The sequence below is a fragment of the Ambystoma mexicanum genome, chromosome 3q, assembly GCF_040938575.1.
Source record: "Ambystoma mexicanum isolate Mex_15411 chromosome 3q, UKY_AmexF1_1, whole genome shotgun sequence".
Lineage (NCBI taxonomy): Eukaryota > Metazoa > Chordata > Amphibia > Caudata > Ambystomatidae > Ambystoma > Ambystoma mexicanum.
The window spans coordinates 1,111,087,595-1,111,108,999 of NC_090926.1; the positions used below are offsets into that span (position 1 = coordinate 1,111,087,595).

General features: G+C 45.0%; 1 protein-coding gene across 1 annotated transcript in view; it reads right to left on the minus strand.

Annotated features, from left to right (window-relative positions):
• Positions 1-9,609: 9,609 nt before the first annotated feature.
• The window catches only part of LOC138447652 (neurogenic locus notch homolog protein 3-like), a 536,025-nt gene continuing 524,229 nt past the window's right edge, over positions 9,610-21,405 (minus strand). The window contains exon 34 of the mRNA XM_069603876.1: positions 9,610-16,422. Coding sequence (XP_069459977.1) covers positions 15,016-16,422 — 1,407 coding nt within the window. The 3' untranslated portion in view covers positions 9,610-15,015. The remainder of the gene's footprint in view (positions 16,423-21,405) is intronic.

The window sequence follows — 21,405 nt, forward strand, 5'->3', positions numbered from 1 at the left end:
CTAGCTCCCCCGTCAGCTCCGGAGTAGCAAACATATAATCTAGCCGTGTATACAAGTTTTGTGGGGCCGAGTAATGGGAATACTGTCTTCCTTGTGGATGGTGCAGTCTCCATACATCCTCCAGATGAAAGTCTCCCAACAGGGTCCTCAAGGTTTTGGCTGCGGGGGTAGGGCTATCTAGCTTCCTGTCTGATCTGTCCACCTTGCGATCCAGCGTGCAATTAAAGTCTCCTCCCCATACGACAGCACCACCGAGGTACGGGCTGACTTTGCTATATAAGGTCTTGAAATAGGCCACAGTATCTTGGTTCGGGGCATATGTATTAATGATGCACAACTCTTTTCCATCAATCCCTGTATCGCCACCATCCTCCCGTCCGACTCCACAGTGGACTGTAGCAACTAAAAGGGGACATGTAGTGCTATCTAAGTAATTACCCCTCTAGCGTATGCTGAATATGTTGCCCCCATGGTGGGCCCCTTCCATTTCTTCTTGATCACCTCCTGTTTTTCTTTCGTGAGTTTCTTGTAATAGGGCGATGTCTATTCTCTGCCTCCTTAGATACATCATGATCTCTTAAGGTAACTATTCAGCTCCCTGATGTTCCAGGTTGCTATCTTAAGGTCTCCCATCTCTCATCCATACCCTTTCCCATTTACCCCTGTTCTCGCTTCATGCGCAATAGCATGTGGGTGTAAGCTTGTTCCCTAACTAGTCCTTCAAACTCCCCGTCCCCTTTCCCTCCCCTCCCTCTTACTCACTGCAACCCCCCCCTCCCAACTCCCCAAACAGTTGCCCAGCTCCATCTCTGGATCTCAGGCTACCCCGCATCTAGTCCGTTTCTGCGGCCCAACCGATACTCAGAACTCAGCAGGGGATGCTATATTGCTAATATCCTATCTAATCTAACTACCGGGGGGTGAAGATGCGTGTCCTCCGTTTCGCCTGCATTTAAGCCACAGTATGTCATCCATTTATATGTTCTAAGCACTGCTTAACTCTCACGTCTCAGGCAAACCACATTTCTATATATACTGTGGACCAAGAGTTAGGACCTCAGCTCCCACTTTGCTTAGTGTACGTCCGTATTACAGGAGCCAGTCTGGTTTACTCCTGTCGCCCCTTTACATTCTGTCATCAGTAATGCGCTCCTGGTGCTATGCCTCCTGCTGCGCACTGATTGCGCTTCACAGTACAGAACCATTTAAGTTAACCCTTGAGCACTTATGCCGTCTGCTATAATCCAGTCCTAATGCCACTGTTTGTACAGTACCTATTTCTCAAAAGGCATCTCGTTTGAGCATGTGGTACGTGCGAGGTTCCGGTTTATTTCTCTGACGCAGTCTCCTTCTGGTCATCTGCTCCTGTCAGACAGTCCTTGAATCAAGCCACAGTCACGTCCTCCGGTGTTCCGAAGAACAAAGCTTTATTCTTCAGGAGCACCTTAATTGTCGCTGGGTATAGCAACATGTACCTGTATCCTGCCTCTCGCATTCTCCTTTTCACCGCCACAGAATTCAGGCATTGCCTTTGCACCAGAAGCGTGTAGTCTGGATTTTCGGTGATGGTTACTGACGCTCTGGTGATCGTTCCCCTTTGCGGAAGTGTTCCAGGAGTTTCTCCCTGTCTTTATAGTTTAAAATCTTGGCGATGATAGGTCACGGTGGAGCTCCTGGTGGCAGTCTCCTTGTCTGGACCCTATGCTCCCTTTCCACTGCAAACACTTGGCTTAGCATGCCTCCCGAAATCTCCTGCAACAACATGTTTTCAACATAGTCTGTCGGGTCAGATCCCAATTCGCCCTCCGGAAACCCCACTATGCGCACATTATTCCTCCAAGCCCTTCATTCTGCTTCTTCGGCTCTATTCTCTAGATTGCGCAGCTGTTACAACACGTGCACGTCTTTTGCGTTAGTTGGACATGTGCTTGTGTTTTTTCACTTCCTTTTCGAGGGTCCCTGTGCGCTCTGCCAGTGACCGTACATCTTGACGCAATTAGTTCACATCTATGCTCACATAGTCGATTTTAGACACCAGTGCGATCTTGAAGTACGTTATGGCTGTGTTCATCTTGCTTTCCCAAGATGTCTTCAGTTCGGTTATGGTGTCGTATCTGTTGGTTGATGGGGGCCATCTTTTCGAAGTCTCGAGCGCCTTATCCTTTCCCGCTGGCTCCTTCAGCAACTTGTGGTGATTTGGCAAACTTCTCCATGGTGGATTGTTTCCCTTTGGTATTTGGCAATTTGGACGCCATCTTTGCTTATAGGAGGGGCCGTAGGTCTGTTACTGTCTCAACTCCCGGTTTCCTTGATGTCCCTGGCGCACCTTCTCGGAGCAGGGGGCTCGCACCCAGGTCTGTCTTCTTACAGGTATGTTAGTATTGTGATCGTCTGCCTCTCGTGGTCGTTTGCTCCAGGGGGAACACATGCAGACTCCAGTATCTCCAGGGGCTTGTATGGTATCCTGGTTGGCATGTCTTGTTGTGGCTGGAGCTCTTAACCCATTTTAGCAGTTCTTTGGTGCTACTAATGGCTCCGTGCAGGGTTCCTGCAACATATTCCATATGCCCAAGCACCCCAGCAGTGATTGCAACCTCCCGGGCCCCTTACTGATGTTAGCAGTGATGCCTGCCAGATCCTTCATAACAACTGGGCGCCCTCTGTGCACCCCGCACTTCCATGGACCCAGTCTGTTTTCCTTCAGCTCCACGCACCGCAGTCAACGCCAAAGATCCCAGCCTTATCCCGCGTGTCTCTGCACGGCCCAGGGTCATATGTGGGCCAATCCGCCTTCCCCACACTTCCGCAAGGCTCTTGGAGCCTTCTCTCCAGGCGTCAGGCCCTCATGTACCTGGGCTGTCCTGCCTATTTTCACCCTTGGGTCCGGGTCCACTTTCCCAGTATCACAAGCCCCTCCACACTCGCCAACAGCACTACTCATGGTGACCCAGCCGCCCCCTTGGCAGATCTTACCGACCATACTGTCCTTTACTTGTGGTTGCTCACTTTTGCCAGGGCGTCTCCCTCGAGTCCTCCTTCGATGTTCCGACACAGTCTGTACAGTCAGTAAGCAAGCGCTGCTCTGCAGAATTGCAGTCGCGTGTCCTCTGTCGTGGGATTATCCTCTTGGTTCCATGCTGCTATGTTAAGGGTGCTTAGGTTCTTCCAGGCCTCCCTCTCCCTTTAGCTCCTTGACACTATTTCGTTGTTTTCCTCCATTCACTGTCTTAGCCCTGTGGCTTATCCGCGGTGCACCAGCCCTCGGTGTCCTGGTGGGTCCCGGCCACCCAGCAGGGTTCTGCTATCAGAGCGGGGACGGTACTGCATCAGAGCTGTAAGCGATATTCAATCAACACTACAGCTAAGTCAATGCCTAGTCTGGGATGCTGAGGAAAACCCTTATTGATGTATTTTTATGTCCAGTTCAGTACTCTAGATGACAACCCTTGTATAACACCCCCCTCTTAGAATCCCCCTGACCCCACTGCGCCAAGAAGTACCTTTGTTTTTCAAATTAAAAGGTTTATTTGAAAATGTAAATATATATACATATATATCACACTTCTATAAATAAATTGATAATGGCTATTACACTTGTGAATATGAGCAGTAGTCAGCAAGAGGTAACTTATGAATAGGAACAGAAGAATAAGGTGGGAAAGAAAGCTTTATATGGTTCAAGGAAACGAAAGGTGGAATAAAATGCAGTACAGAAATAACTTATGATTTTAGCAAAAGGTAATATGATCACTTTTTCTTTTGACAATTCACTCCCCCCCCTATGCAATATAAGAAATGAAAGGAGAGCACACAGTCTTCACGAATCTCAACAAATCACACTTTATAATGCAATACACAGTTCCAGTTCCCCCAGCAAGTTTAGAGAAAACAGGGATGAGTTTTAAACACAGGCGAATTACTTTAATGTGGTTTGCAAGGAAGTGAAAAGGTGCTAAAATTGCTTTTAATTCCCTCTAGAGGTTCAGGGTGAGTGAGAGATGCTTGTTGGTATTAGTTCAGGCTCACTTTAGCAATGCTCTGAGTTATTACCAGGTTGCAAACGGATTTTTAACAAAGGAAAGAATGGAGCAGCTATTTTGACAAGTGGAGAAATTAAGCCAAAAATCGCGGTAAATTTCGCGAGTGCGTAAATCGCGATTGCGGCAAAAGTATAGGGAGTAGGAAGTCGGTTCTAGGTTCGTTGGAAACCCTAGAATAACAGCTTTAAAATGGAATTTAAAATTCCGTTCCTAGCCCAAACGGTTCCAGAGATAGATGATTTAATAAAGGTAGATTTTCAGATTTAAAGTAAAACTCAAAATGACAGGTGACAGCTTGCAGCTTCAGAATTGACAGTTGTGCCGCTTTACAAAGGACAGATGAAACGATTTCTAGGAGGCTGTTTCAATTAGGTTAAAATAGTTTGGATTAGATTATTTTAACTAAGATTGGTTCTGCACAGTTCTGCTAGGTACTCTCAATATAAATTTGAAATAGGCCTCGTCACGGATCTGGTCAACACGTCCGGCGGCGGTTCTCTCTGCTCGGCAGGTCAATCAGGCACCGGTTCTGCTCACAGCGATCCCGATCTCTGGTTCTGCTCACAGCGGTCTGGGTCAGCTCTCTGGATACAGCGGCCTGTTGTTCTCTGGATCTCTGGTCTGGTCTCTGGCAAAGTTCTTGGCAACGAATTCAAACAGCTCGCCCGGCTGTGGAATAGTTTGCAGATGATTTTAAGGATGCTGAGGCCTGGTGAGAAGAGTTCTCAATTTGTGGGTTTAGGCCCTTGCTTTAAGTTCTGAAGTAAAGTTCTGGTCTTTGGAGATTGATGGATGTGAAGTCTGGAGTCTCCCGGCAGAGCGTCCCACAGAAAATGGAATTGAATGTCCCTACCTGTCCCAGCAGTCTCTTTTATGTGTTTTAAAAAGTGGGTGGAGAGGCTAGCATCACTAAGCCTGCCCCTCTCTTGATTTGATAGGTCAATAGATTCTTTGGTTCCTGATTTGGGAAGGGATAGTGTGTCAGAGTGATGTCATTTTTATGACCTGCAGAAATGACACGCCCCTGGTCAATGTGCACAAAAATCTATTCCTGATCCAAATACATATTTCCCAGGTACACAGTCGTTTGACATCACATATACACACACATCATATATTACTAAAGATAGTCCCTGTCCCGACTCTGGCGTTTCTAGGAGCTTGCATTCAAAAATGGCAACTTATTTTCGATTTTAGTGGGTTTTGCAACATGGGATTTTCATCAAAAATTATACAAAGGTACATTTCCCTTCCACATATATCCCAGTATTTTCCATGTCTCTAGCTTAAACACATTGTCTACAATATTCATAATTAGCGGGGTTTTGCCCCAGAACATGGTACAAATTGGAGTTTGGACTCAAATCGTGAGGGCATTTTTCAAACTAAGACTCTCAAAGTTGTACATTCCTGTCATTTGGTTACAATAAGTTATCACTGTTTCTATAAAATATATATTTGTTGCAATTCAACTCCCCAAAGTGTTTGGGTCCGCCTCCAGAAGTCTGGGTGGGTCAGTGATCACATGTCTCTCCTTGCTGGCAGAGGGCTGTTGACAGGAAACACTCAAAATTAACATACCCCATTCAACAGAAAGAGCCTTTTGTGTGGGCTCCAGCAGGCTGCCTGGAAGTCTCTCCTCAATCAATCAACGGGGTCATGTGAAATCCTGCCTCCTGGTGTGGGAATCTCTGAGGTGTTAAGGTTTCCCAGCCTCTTGGCCTCTGGGAACAGCAGGTGGCTAAGATTTTCAATTAACCAACAAGCTTTGAAGTCCCTACCCCTCTTGCAACTCCTAAATACAGTTTCCCTGTCAGAGTTTAGACCGCTAGCACCGCCTTGGGGGAATTTGTCGGTACTGCATCCATTTTTGAGTGGTCTTGAATTACTGCATTCCAATGGAGTGGTCTTTTGCTTGATAGTATAGGGCCCTTGCTTAACATTGTTTTGATGGCATCCTTACAGTATAGTGGTGATGTGGAAGAAGGTTGTATCTTTTGAGTGGTCTCGTGCCAACTGCACAGTTCTCCTATTCTGCCGTGAATGTGGGCGGCGATAGCTCATCCCTACATCCACCCAGTCTATTGATTTAGTTTGTTCTGGGATAGAATAATGGGCGGCGACAGCTCATCCCCACATCTACCCAGTCTATTGATTCAACATGGGTCAAAACCCTTGACAGAGCCAAGCGTGTGTTCTGGGCCCCCTCCTCTTTTTGGCTCCTCACCTCCATCCTCGTCTCTGGCCCGCTCCTCCCGGCTGCTACTCAGTCACGTACCAGCCTCCGCTTCACGTGCACCTCGCCCAGTTTCCTGTGTGCACTTTTATGTTGCAGCACTGCAGTATGTGTGCCGGGCCATCTCACAGTCACAAGTGTCCAGGTCTTATGGATCCGCACTCTCGCCTGTGGTGGACTTGGGTCTGTGTTTGCTGTGGGTGCCGTGGCGGCCGTGGCGTGAGATCCACGGTCCACTGCTGCGGGTGGGCACGCTAGCAAGTTTTGCGTGTCCACAGTGTCTGTTGGTCCTCTCTCCCGATTTGGGTCAGTCCTCCAGAGCAGAGCACTCCGGGCACCTCCGGCGGGGCTCAGGGCCCCACTCCTTCCAGAGCACACAACAGCTTTGTTTACCTCCACTCTGCCCCAGAGGCTACGGCCGCCATCTTGGTCCCTTCTTCGGCACCAAGTTTCCTTAATTGTTCAGTCCAAAATCGGTCCTTTCAGGGCGATTTCGTAACATGCAGCAGTGCACTGTACCTTCACACAGCCATGCGACTTAGCGAGAAGTACATACAAGTCTGGCTGCTTTGTATGCCAGATCGATGAGCGGATCAGCAGGAGCTCAAGAGCTCATCCTCCTTACATGACCTCTAGCCACGCCCCCCCATTCTTGTTAAAAATTCTTGATAGGATTGCTTATGTCCAAATTCATAAATACCTAGAAATGCACCATCTGCTTGGCCTCCGCCAATCAGGTTTCCGTCCAGGTCATGGCACGGAAACAGCCCTGGTAGACTTAAAATCCCAAATGGATATGATATAGGATATGGCATTTATAACGTGCCTATACACAAGTGTTTCAAGGTGCGACGAGGCACGGGATGGGGAACAGAGGGAAGACCGACAACTATCCTACTAGGCCAGGTGTCATTCAGATCGCCCAAGTGCATGAGAAGGGGAGAGGTAGGGGACAGTGAAGTACATGGGATAATAAAGTAAAAGTACGGCCGCAGCTGGCAAGTGCAAGGGTAAGTGCAGACATCAGGTGTCAAGTGCTGGTAGTGGGACTGTAGGGATCCAGAAAACAGTCCCCAAGTTCAGGGGAAGGAGAGGAAAGGAAGAATACCTCTGAGGAGGTGCAGCTGGTAGTGAGACTTCTTAAAGACATCAGATGTGATGAGAGAAGGAGAGTGTTGAGTCGAAGATGACCCCAAGGTTTTTGGCCTCACAGATGGGAGCAGGAAGTGCACCAAGAGAGGCTGGCCACAGAGTGACAGGAAAGGAGGGAGTGTGCCGATAAGGATAATCTCAGTCTTACTGGCATTAAGGCGGCACACCACTCTTGGATGGCGGACAAGAGATGAGAGAGGGAGAAGAGGTGGCTGAGGGTAGCCTGAATATGAGCAGAGTGTCACCCGCATAGCTCTGGAAGTTGGGGCAGAGCGCAGCAATGCAGTGAGCAAGAAGTGACAGGTATTGGTTGAAAAGCCAGGGAGAGAGGTTAGGCCCCTGGGGAACACCACAGGTAGAGATAGAAGAGAGGAAAGACCCAAGTTGAACATGGGAGGGTCAGAGGAAAGAAGTCAGCCACGCCAGGGCCCTACCGGTAATCCCCAGGTTATCATAGAGACGGTGGAGCAGGATGGCATGGTTGACCGTGTCAAAGGCAGAAGCCAGATCAAGTAAGAGGAGGACACAGGGGGTGTTGGAATCAAGGTTGGAGAGCAGGTCTTCATGGATGTTCAGGAGAGCAGTTTCGGAACTTCTGGCAGCTCTGAAGCCAGACTGATGGTCATGGAGACAACCAACAGTATGAAGATTGAGCTGGGAGATGGCCAGCTTTTCCAAGAGTTTGCCCAGGAAAGGAGTGATGGAGATTGGGCTATAGTCAGCAGAGGGTTTTTTTTTTTTAAGGAGAGGGTGCACAAGATAGACATATGTGACATAGCCATCCAGCTTCTCCTGGCCCTCTCAGCAGCATTTGATCTTGTAAACCACATAAGTAAGGGGGGGGGGGGTTCTGGGAGTTTCTCTCTACCGGCTTATATGCCGGCTTTGAGTCTCAACGAGTCATTAGCTCACCATCCTTTCACAAAAGAGAAATGTCTACTATATATCGATCTTTGTCCTGCCCAAGGGCAGTGCAGCACTGAAATGCCAGGGAATTTTCTTCTGAACAAGAGTACCAACAGCATTCGCAAAAAACATGGCTCTTTACACAGGACACCAAGTTATATCCTCCTTACCTATAAGAGTCCTTGAATAGTTTAGCGGACAGACCCTTTGCTATTCTGTACTCAACTCGGTCTATTAGTCGTTACTCATCGTGACACGTAGACATTACCTTGCAACTGGTTTTTATCAATGTATTGTATAACGAACGAATTGACCTGTTTAACCAAGTATGATCTGAAACCACATTCTTAAGCTAAGCGCCCAGATGCCTGAGGGGGTTAGGTGCGCGATACAAATAAAATAAATAAATTATAGTGTACATAAATTGCAGTCAGTTGGAATGGATCTTTCTAACCATTTGTTTACTGAAAACACATACTTTTATCCACAGCCCTGGGCAGCCTCACAACGGTGTACAAGACAATTAATTCATTAACAGATTGCCACACACCACAACCCAACATATTGCAACCTGCATTACTATTCTGCTGCCTACTTCTGTACCGTCAAAGATAAACATGCACTCTGAAGCAATAATATCATTGCAGGAAGATATTCTGCACCTAAATGCCAAGGTTATCTAAGCACAAACATTGAAATGTGCATCGCATGTCAGGTGACTTTTGTCCTGCATTTTCACTATAATGTTTTCAGTAGAAATCATGTTTTTATTCTACTTTATGCACTACAGTTGGTTACGCAATGTTAAATTACAATCTACCAGAAAACCTAGAACTGCTCTGAAGTGCACATCTAGGCCCTACAGGTACGTGGATGGCAATTAGCACTCGACACATGCAACATACCCCTTTTCCATGGCCACTTGAAGCTGATGCAGGCTGAGCATGAGAGATTACAATCACCCCCTATGGCTGTGCCCCAAGAGCTAAGAAGTCCACCCCTGATATGATAGGCTATTTATAACGACCACCTAGTCTGTCACTGTGGGGTCAATTACATTATGGTGATTGAGTATTGCAACAATCTGACATTAATGGCATTTGTCAGAGCATTTACTATCTCAGGCAGTCTGGTGTTGCAACCCTGAACATGCGCGCGCAAACACGCGCTCACACACATACACAGGAGTCAAATATGCACTGCAGGAAAATATCAAGTTCAACATCAAAAAGCAGAAACAAAACTGGCAGAACAGTAAGAGGGGAAAACAAGGTGTTCTTTGTTAACTAAAATTTTATTTAGCAGCAACATAGTTACATTTCATATGTTGCATTCAGAAAAACAGAACGTTCTGTACACAGTTTAAAGCTACTTGTAATTAACATGTATACAAAAAATAAACTATTGTTGAAGTAAAGAAACATCTAAATTGTCTTTAAAAAGTCGAGTTGGAGGGAGGTCTCATCTCATGTCAAAAATATCACTAACAAAAACATAACATGGTCAATGTCTAAGGAATTACCACATTCAAACATGGCGTTTCTGGTTGAGAAGGTGGCTTTGATGGCCTGCAGTGAAGTTCTGGAGCAAAGCCAGACAGGAATATTCATACCAGCCAGTGGCATCGAAAATACTTCTGGGTTTCTGGCAGTTACGTTTTTCCATTAACAAAAACAAATGGACAAGGCATTGTTTATACATTATTTTTTTTACTTTACATATTAGCAAGTGGATGATTGGCACTTTGAGGTCACACCTAAGGCACCATATACCTAATCCTCCAGGGTGTTTAAGGCCTACCACCACTGAGTTCTAGACATTGTTATCAGCCCTCTCAACACTGTATGAACCTGTGATCATCCGATTTGCCTATGGCAGCTTTTCACCGTAGGAGGAGTCTATACATTGACATGCTTACAATATGTACAGATGGCATTTGATCATTATGAAACACAAACGTTCCGTTTATCCACATCTTTCAGTCTTTCCATGCAATTTGTCTGATCAGTTTATCACATGGAAGCCATTTTCCTTTGTGGAAGGTGGGGCACAATGCACAAGTAACTCACTGTAGTCCTAGCCAATAGTCCTTTTACCCGTACCTGTGGGAAGCCATCTGTGGAAAAGCACCAAGACCCAACCTCTTCCCAGGAATAAAGTGGGACACGGATTAGATTATGACCAGACATCACCATTTGAGATGGTAACACGAAGGCGATCATTTGTGGGATCCCGAACATTGAAAACTACTGCTATACACAAGTATACTTTTCTTTTCTGTATACAATTGACCGGTAATGCAAAGTGCTTCTGAATTAAAGCAACAATAATTGCACACAAGTCTTTCAGAAAACAAAGTCACAAAAATGTATGCAGAAGTATTTCAGGAAAGCCTTCTGAAATCTGATGCAACTGGATACTGACAAATAAGTGAGTTTAATAAATGTGGCAGGAGCACAAATGTAAAAAGATTTAAAAACATAAAGGGATGGGTCATACCCACAACATCAAGGATCAAAGTAACATTGAAACCTATTTGCTAACAGAAAGCCATGCGTGGGGCAGCCATACGTCATAACCCCAAATTCGATGTTAATAGATATGGGCGCTTCATCTTCCGATGAGAAATCTTAAGTGGCAGAACTGGGTACAAAGTAAGACTAGAAAGGAAAGTTGCCTCCAATGCGTTGATATGCACATAGCACCCAGCGTGGAAATCAGAAACTTCTAATCAAATTAAGGATGAATCGGAAGTAAGGTGAAAACGTCCTACAAAGAAACCAAAGGCAGAATCCAACTGCTCAAAAGCAAAGGTTGCAATTTATTGGCATCATTTGATTTCCTCATGATAGAAGTCTGGGAATACCTGCAAAGGTGCTTCTGTGCCTAGTTTCCTGCCGAGCTTAAATGCACAACACAAAGAGGTTTCCGTAGGTAGGCAAACACTTGCCACCACTCTGCTGCTCCTAAACGTTCACCTGGTGTCAAAGAACGTCATTGGACATGCAGGACATGAAGCATCTCATTTTAAAAGGAAGTGGTTTCAGGAATGCTCAAAATATTTTCAAATGCTAGCGTCTCCCTCTTAAAACAAGAGTTATTACTGGAAGTAAACGGTCTGTCCACACACTTCGAATAGCAATATAAAGCCTCCTTAAGATTGGTCCCTGAACTTGTTAAAGGGCAAAAATAAATTCACGAAGTAAACGGCTTAGAATATTTAGTAGCTACATTTTAAAAAGTGGAGAGACCTAAATGACATGGATAGAACAAACAAGTGAGTGTTTTGCAATCTCCTGATGGCAAAGATTCAAAGCATGTTTATAGAGAACATCGTTAGAGAAACAAAAGATTACGTGCAACAATACATATTTACAAAAATGGTGCAACATTAATGAAACAATGGATTTTGTGTCTGTGCAAAGATGTACTAAAAGCCATATGTGGCATACTCTCACTTCTTGGCCCATGCTGTTCCCTTTCAGCCTTGTGCTGTCTGCAATCGTGTAATAAGGAGCCCAATTGTCATAGGCATTGAGGCAGGAGAAGCGGTTATCTGGTATAACCAAAGTCATGGCACCAATGCTTTTCGTTGTATAAACCGTGGTTCTCTTTGTGCCTTAGAGTATATAACTTCAGACCATGCTTTAGAGGAAACGACCTTTTTTTTTTTTAACAGATGCACAAACAATGGCTTGAAAGGAGGGATACAGGTCCCATCTTGTCCAAGATCGTACCATCTTTTGGAGGGCATCACTGTCAAGACGGTCTGATTTCAGTGGCTTGACTAGTGACGTTCGAGTGGACCATTAAACTTTCCCTAAAACCCTCAATCAGATTAACAAAACATTTTTTACAAATAATGGAATGTGGGGTCAAGGATAGGAGGAAGTCTAACAAAAAAACATTTACAATTATCACTGCACCGACTGATGCGGCCAGCAAGCCTCACCCTCCATTCCTGTACACATCTGCTTTCCGTGCTCTGTGGATATACAGGCAGTGTTTGCAATGCTCAGTTTACAGCATTGTGATTCCCACGGTAAAACAATGTAGTGTAATTTAAAAGGAATTGGAGAGAATAAATTAATCTGGAATGCAGTGAAGTGCCAAGAGATGAAGGTGGATTCGGCCATTATGATATATATATTTTAATATACTTAAGGTATAGATATATATGTATAAAAACAGTCGTCATAAGGCGGTTTAAAATGTACCACAATGCTACAGTTTATATTTAAGTATAAAATACAAAATGGAAAAATGAATATTAGAAGACAAAATGGCAGCACAAGCTAATGCTCACTTTATCTATGTGTGGAAAGGAGTATTGTACCTCTTTTTAAAGGTGGGGCTGTGACCGACAATTAAACAATGTTGAATCAAATGGGACAAGGGTCATGCCAGCCAATTCTAACAGTCACCCCCATCCCTTACAATCGTCGTGCCTCCATAGAAAGCTTTTGATTGTCCACTGTTCAGATGCAGGGCAGGTAGCCCCCCCCAGGATTATCCTCCTGGCTTTGAGCCAAAGGATAAGTCGCTCCACAAACGGTGGTCTACCACACAGAAAACAGCATCAATGACACTATTAGACGAGCAAGAATGTATACCTAGTACACAATTAAAAAGGGCAATAGCCTCTAACATTTCCAATCTTTACCAACATGGTTTGACCAATCAAATCCCAAGAAACCAATGGGTTAGCAGGAACAAAAGGCACCTACCTTTTACTCTACATACCAATACATTTAATACAGAAGGAAACAAGGTTTCTGCTGTACATATCTCTCGCACATCACCCCCTCACACTCTCACATTCATTCACGTTTGTAAGCCTCAATTAAGCATCGGGCAGTAGCTGAAAACAGCAAAGGGTGCCATCAAATCTGATAAGGGGGGAGTGGGATCACGAGCCTAGGAAACAGCCTTCTGGTTGTAACCTTTCAAGACATTTGAGGAAGATTAATATCTAAAAAGTTAAACAGGATTAAAAACGCAATACATTTTTAGGCAAGTGATAAAAGACACCAACAGACAGTTTAGAAGCAGACTTTCCCCAAGAAAGCAGGGAAAGCTTTGGTCCTCAACTTCAAAAGCATCCTTGAAAAATAACAAGCGGAACCAGTGTATTGGAAAATAATGATAAACCTGTTGGCAGCATCAAGGATGGAGTCATGGATACAGTGAACTGCTCAATACGCAAGGTCACAGTCCTGGCAGTTGCTTCTGGATTTTGGCAGTATTGCCAAAGTGGACTGACTAGTTGGATTATGGACAGACGCTTCCCAGATTATTGGTGCACACTCTGGTGTGCACCATGGTGCAAGAGGCAGTGGGGTTTGAAGTGCTGCACTCATTTTTACATATAACGTGCCATTCGTCGCCGTTTGAAGTACAAAAGTCATGCAAGCTATTTAGCTGTACCTAGTAACCGGTTTTGAGCGTTAAGGTATGCTTTCTATTCTGGCCCTTTGCCGTTAAACGTGCCCTGCCTTACCACAGAAAAGGACCCACAGAGTCCAAGAATGCTCGATCGCTGATCGAATAATACTTCGTAATGGTTGTGGCCAGTTTTCACAAAGCAGCATAAATCTGACATCACAAGGCGATTGGTGCACTTTACCCTTTTCATGAAACAGTTAAAAGCGCTTTTTCATAGTCCTCACCCATAGAAACCTTAACAGCATTATTCTATGAAAACATGATGCTGGTAGAGTGCAGATTCAAACAGCATCACCCACCCATTAGTGATTTTCCAAATAGTTCCACTTCTCATGTCATTGAAGGACCAAACTAGGAGTAGTCGTGGAATCTTTGAAACAGTTCAAAAGTAAAACTATTCCAAAGTATATTACGAATGTTCAGGTGCAACAGCAATAAGAAACTGCCCCACCTTTCCCACCCTGATAATTGTGCAGCTCAAACACACAGTTCTATTCTTGGCTTTCATACACCAAGGGACATATTGGAAAAATCTAAATATTCGAGTTAATTCATCTTTTACTGAACTGTACCGAATTTCCTTCCACACCTAGCTGCACAGAAGTACTTTTTTCTTGCTCCATTCTCAGGAACAAACCATTGACCTTGCTCCACAAAATAACTTACAACCCGGCTTAAGTGAGGCCTAACTTTGATCCAATCCAATCTTTTTTCTTTTTAATATTTTGTTAAAAAAATGCGTATCTACTATACAAAATGCTTAAAAAAAGCAAAGGACGCCTTTGCTTGAACAGTCTGAAGTAGACGAAAGTACAGTTTCATCCCTGCATCAAATAGTCTCACTTGCACATGATTCTGTCCCGCTGGGATGCGTGCATTCTTGGTCACAAGGGCAGTGATAACAAGCAAGTGTCTAGCTTGGAAATGGTCCTCCCGCTTCTCACACCTAATTGTTCAGTACTTCCATCCATTTTGCAGCGTTCAAGCACAAACAGGATAAAAGGTAGACATGTGTCTGTTTTGAGAAGACTGAAGACTTCATTTTCAGAGCTGGCTATGATATTAAAGATCCTTAGGATTCTGATTTACTTCATCAAACACCTTCCTGGAGGCAAAACAGAGGGTTTCACAGGAAACCTTTTCAATTGAGAATGCCCCAAAGAGTCACCTTCACCCTCCTTGAAAACGAAGGAGGGAAATGAGGGGAGGAATAGAGGGAAATTCTTCACTGGATCTTCACGCAAACACCTGTATTTTCGTGGCCTGTTCAGGCAGATGGGAAATCTGTGTCTGAGAGGACCCAATAATAGCTGGGCTAGGGGTAGAATCTGACCAGTCTGACATGGAGTGGGGCGAGGGACTGGACCACTGCTCTGGAGACTCCGGGGAAGGAGTTAGGTATGGATGCTCACTGGGCATGTGCAGGTAGTGCTTGGGGCTTGCCTCCTGCCCTGGGTTGTAGCTGTGTTGCGAAGGAGGGGTGGGATAATCCTCCATGGTCTGGCCACTGTTGCTCTGCTGTTTGAAATATGGTGGCCGAGTTCCTTGCGGCTCCTTTGGCGAAATGGGCTGGTTGAGCCTCTCTTGCATACGAACCATATTTTGCTGCATATGTTGGATGTTATTGCTTTGTAATGGTGGAGGATGCATCTGCTGACTTGGGGCAACTTGCGCCAGGGGTGAAGGCTGCCGCTGTTCAGCAACCGGCTGCATTTTCACTGGACTTTGCTGAGCAAGGATTTGAGAGGCATGGACCATTGAAAGGTGGTTCTGGAGCATCAATCCCTGCTGGAAGCTCTGACTGTGTTGGTGAAGGTTGGGATGAGAGCCTGCTGGATGAACCACATTGACAACCTGGTTGCACTGGGAAGAGGGGATCCGGTTGTGCCAGTCAAAAGGTACACTCACTGGGCTCACCATGCCTAGACTAAGCCCAAGGCCATTGGCATTCACAATGCAGTTAGGCTGACGAACCATGGATGGCATAGAGACACGATTCTGCATGTTGTTCATGGAAAGGATGGCAGCATTCTGGGCAGAGGTCACTTCACCGATGTCACTTAGCCTTGCCAAGGAAACTGCAAATGGACCATCCATCATACCATGGACAATGGGAGTAGATGGCATGGACATCGAAGCAGCTGCAGAGTGAAAAACTCCTGGAGATGCCATGATGGGGGATGTTGGATTAGCCACATAAGTGCGGGGTGAGTCCAGGGAATCAACAGGTGACAAAGTAACTGAACTCTCCATAAGAGACCCTTGGCAGTCCAGTGCCAGCTTCTTGTTTCGGCTTTTAGTGTCCTTGCCTTCACGGGCCAGGCTAACACTACTGCTGGAAGCATTCTTTGCACTGGGCCTCCTGGTCTTCTTTCCCTGAGGAGTTTGCTTTAGGTTGGACATGTAGCCATTGGGATGACACATTAGTGGAGACATTGTGTGATTACCCATAGATCCAGGACTTCGGACTGTGTTATATTCGTCCAGCAAATGCACAATGTCATGGTGCATTCGTTCTTGAGCAATGTCACGAGGGAGTCGATCCATGTGGTCGGTTATCTCACGATTTGCAAAGTGGTCTAGAAGGATCTTGGCAGCTTCATAACTTCCTTCACGGGCAGCTAGGAAAAGCGGGGTCTCCTCCTGAAATACAAAAAATCATAGAATGGTTGTAATATTAAAGGAGACAGACACTTATAGTTTTTGACAGCAGAAATTAATACGCAAGGAAAACAGACGACCCTATATGCGTGCATGTGTGGACCAACTCCTCCAGCAGGAAAATAATCTGTTGTGCAGTCAACAAAGTCCACTTTAATGAGTTGCCTCTTAACAGTGCAAGTGTTCAGGCAATGGCAGCAGGGCAGCATAGGTTTAGATGCATGCTGGGGAGGAAGTGGGTTGTGAATAGAAGATGAGCATAGAAAGGAAAGGGTAGAGTCAGAAAGCAGGACACGGTAGTGCAGAAGATCAAAAATGCACCAGAGAGGATCAGTAAGATGATTGGAGGTGATTGGGTGGGCGGGGGCACAAGAGACAAATTCAGACACACTTGGAATTGTTCAGGAGACTTAAAAATCAGGTGCAAACTAGGGCATTAAAGGGACGCAGGGAGAAGGCAGCAGGACAAGCACTCGATAGGCCAGGAAGTATATCGAGGGTGGAAGAAGGAAATCAAGTGTACTGTGGGGGCTGAAAAAGATAAAGGAAACCGAAGATGTTCATAAATGCATAATCTTGTTCACTACAGATACTACAAATCCAAACTGCAAAATATTTACATAGACCATTTACTTTCCAATTTTATATTGTTATAGATTCCAGCAATCTGCATTCGGTTGACTGATCGGGCAGAATTTAATTTTTGATGGTTCTGTAGACACTTTTAGGGATGCGTTCACTGATTCTTCCCCCCCCCTTTTTGGGTATTCTACCTCTTTTGTGGTCAGAGGAACTGCTACTGAAGTTCCGCTGCAACTTTTTGTAGTTTTCTGCCCCCCCCCCACTCCAGTTACCTGCGGGGTTCCCCAAGGTTCTTGCGTGTCTCCTATGCTCTACAATGTGTTTATCAAGCCACTTTTTGATGAGCTTGATTATCTGGGTGTCACTTAACACTAATTATGCAGATGACACCCAGATACTCATCCCCATCACTGGTGATTACACTGTGGACAGCAGGACGCTTAACATTTACCTCATTATACAAGCCTAGATAGCGAAGTATGGGCTCGGTCTTAACGATAAGACAGAGCTGCTCCTCCTGGGCTCGCCAGCTAACTTGAACAAACTAGACGTGCTATTCACCTCATTCAATATTGACGGCAATATAAAGTGGCTAATGTGGTGAAAACACTAGGAATCTATATCGACTCAGCACTAACCTTAAGACAAACGCACGCTATGGCTTCAGCCACCGACTACACATGTAAACTTATCACAGCTTGCCAACCCAACCTGACTACAGACAACTGCATCACAATAGCAAGAGCCCTACTCCTCTCTAAGCTGGACTATTGCAATGCGCTCTATCTTGGCACTTCACAACAGAACCCTAACAAAATGCAAGTTATGCAAAACAACGCGATCATAGCAGCCTTGAACATCCCAAGGAAACACCACATCTCCGAAATCAGACAATAAAATGGCTAAACATTAAGCAAAGAATAGCATTTAAAACTTTGTCCCTCACTTAGAAGTGCCTATCTAACCAGGCTCCCATCTATGTTTCCAACACTATCTCCCATCACACCACAACACGGCCCACTAGAACAGCCCAGACGCACTGTGTAAACATCCCACGCTTCAAGCAACAACGAGCAGGCAGGGTTAGCTTCCCGGACCTCGCTGCCAAAAAATTGAATGCCCTCCCTATATCTCTAAGAGAGGAACCTTCTTACCGCCTATTGCGGGAAAAGGTCAAAGCATGACTCCATGAGCAAGACCTCAATCCGATCGTATAACCATGACCTGACATGTACAGATCTATGTAAATTCCTGTATCCTGTAAAAATTGATGTATATATGTAACTATCATTCTTCTGGTGTCTAATGTATATTTGTAACTTTGTTGTATCTTTCTGCCGTATTCCATGCTTTGTGTTTTCTGTAACCTGTAAGATTAGTGCCCAGATGCCTAAGGGCTTGGGGCGCTCTACAAATAAACTAAACATAATCCAATTGTAGCCTATATGGCATGGGTGCTTTTTAGGCACCCCTTTTTTTTTTTTAAAACAAGGGTGATCATATCCACCTACATTGGCTTTAGTGAGTTGGCTAGTGGCAGCTGTAATTTAGTTTTGGTTTCACCATGGGTGCAAGTAGATTTACCACATTGGTAGCCTAATGCACTGATATTGTAGCAAATAGGGAACCAATGTGTTTTTGGCAGTTAACCCCCTCAGTCATTTTGCTTTCTTTGTCTAGGCAAAGAAACATGGCACACCCCTGTACCCTTCAATAATGGTTTCCACTGGATTAGACCAACCAGTCCCTGGCCTGGCCATTGTAAATCCTTTGGGGCCGACACTGGATATTTGCTGACGTTTAAGGCCAACGTTGCCGACTTGCCATGAAAACCTTCATTTGAAACACCTTTGTGCGATGGGCAGGCTAGCTTTGTCCAACCCCTGTGTAAATGGGATATATAGGGCAGAAATTGTTCCTACACACAATTCTGTTAGATTGCTACCGGATATCAGGAAAGAAGCAGGTTTGCTTACCTGCTGGAAAGTTTTGGCTGTTTTCAAGCCATTGCTGATTTTTTTTTAAGACCAGATCTCGTCACACTGGCTGGACCAGTGTCCTAGTTTTAGTTCTGGTTTTCGGATGCTGGATATCCTTCCGGGGCCTTCCTCATTCGCCCCCTGGTCTTTCTTGCTGGCCGAGTCGGATTTATGTGCTGGGGACATTTTCTTGTCTGCTTCACCACTGCTTTGTTTTTATTGCCAGAGTATCCCACCTTGGTGTTGGACGCAGATCTATTAGCTTTCCTCAATTTATTTTGTGTTGAATGTCATTTTGCCAATTTTATATTTTTCTCACAGATTTGTCCACCTTTTTCTGAACACAAAATGCAGGGCGAGACCCCTTCCACTGCCCTACCCTTGCGCCTCCAGCCACCGTCCCCCTTTATATATCTTCCTGAATTTAACACAGGTTTGCGGTAAAAATGGTGATTAGAAAAAAGAAATGAAAAAAAGGTGAAACAAATCCGGCAAAACGCCATTTGGCAAAAGTGAGGAATTCCCTGGAAGCTTCCCTTGCCTGGAAGAGTAACAAGGATGCTAATACCCTGCCCCATCTGTTCATCAGCCATCCTGGTTTGCCTCTACCATTGCTCTTTTAAGACGTCGGCTGGTGGGCTGCCTCCGGTCCTTTGAGCTGCTGGTATATGCTTGTTTGAGTTCTTCCAATCTCCTAGAGCCTCCTCCGTCATTTCACTTCTGGCTGGTGTCTGCTAGCCCAAAGGATGGATGTTAATTCTACAGTTATTTTTAGCAATTGGGTGCGTCATTTGTCCAGGGTACAAGTCCCTGGGTGACCAGATTCCCTAACCACCCTGCATAACAAGAGCTGTACTCACTGGGTTGTTTTGCCTACCTGGAACAGTGTTTTTATGAACTAAAACAATTACTATTTACCTATGGGACCCGGAGATGGGCTACTCTCACTACTTACTCTCAGGGGTCTCCGTTTCTTGGCCAAATATTTCTGCAGGAGTTCAACCGCGTTTAACCATTGTATTTTGACAGTCAGGAAAGATTTTTCTCTTTGCAACTTTCCATCAATAGAAACCACAGGTAATTGCTATGGCTAGACACCTTTACTGCCTTTTGGGGTTAATTAAGCCATTCTGCTTTACATCCTCTGCTCAGACCCTCTTTTTTGAAGACACTGGTGGGCAGATAAGGCTATCAGTGCAGTGGCATGTCCCTGTAGGGGGATTTCTTCATTGCTTTAATGTAACATTGTTAGGGGAGTTTTCCTAAAGTCCACTTGAGGTAAGACTTCATAAAACTATCCCAATGGAAGATGGGTCTCCAATTCTTAGCATCAGTCTGTACTCCTTGAACCTTGGTAGAGTGGCAGAGCAGTCAGGTTTATCATAAGTGGAAGAGGTGACCTATAAGTAGGTATACTGAACCTAGTTAGTAATGCAATTCAAAGAATCACGTCTATGATACATTTATATAAAATATATATTTTATGTAGACGAGATGTTTTAAAATACTTGACACATCGAACCAAAACATAAGATTACTTGCAGATACTTTTCAAAGGCCACGGCTCACTTTGCAGTTGCTTGCAGTTATAATTGTTACAGATTTTGCCACTGACAGTTCTACAGTATTATCGGTAATAACGTGCATTCGCGCACACACAAAGACATACAGTAATTGTATTTAGCTAGCAAAACCACAATATAAATTCTTTTTGGAAGGAAAACAGTTGGTTAGTCAAACAGTAGCAGAGCTTAAGGGTCTAGAGGCAGTATCAGCGCAAGTTACCACTTAATTCAAAACCCAAGCTAAATGGCAGTTCGGAGAGGCCTCAAAGTCTTACAAAGCAGCAGAACAGCAAACGTTTTTGTGGATACTTTGTGTCTCTAGGTAAGGATACCAGAAGAATAACGCGGGAGACCCGGTTAAAGGACCCAAAAACGGGACACAAGCAGCAGCTTGGGTCAGAGCTAAGAGCTGACTCCCTGGACACCTCTACATGCACTCTACATGGGGCGATTTCTTGGATCAAGGTAAGCAATACCTTTTCCCCCGCACAGTACCTTTGGTTTGAAGAAATGTTTGTGGGTGGATTCTCCTCGATGTGGCAGCGCCGAACGAGACCACTGGATTCCTTGGTCTGATGACAAAAGGCTAGACAATGGACGGGATCTCTCAGCAGCAGTCTTGAGGGAGGACGTATGGCCCGGATTTCATCAGCTTCTCTGGTCAGTATGCAGTTTTGGCACCTTTTTTGGCAGCACCAACATAGGACACGATTTGCCCGGACAATCTTTTTCGATTCCTGAAGTTCTGCACTCTGGTGAGGGTACATGGATGAGTCGGATTACATCCCTGGAGGGTCCTTTGAATCCCAGCAAAGACTTTGACGGATTCGGCCTTGGCA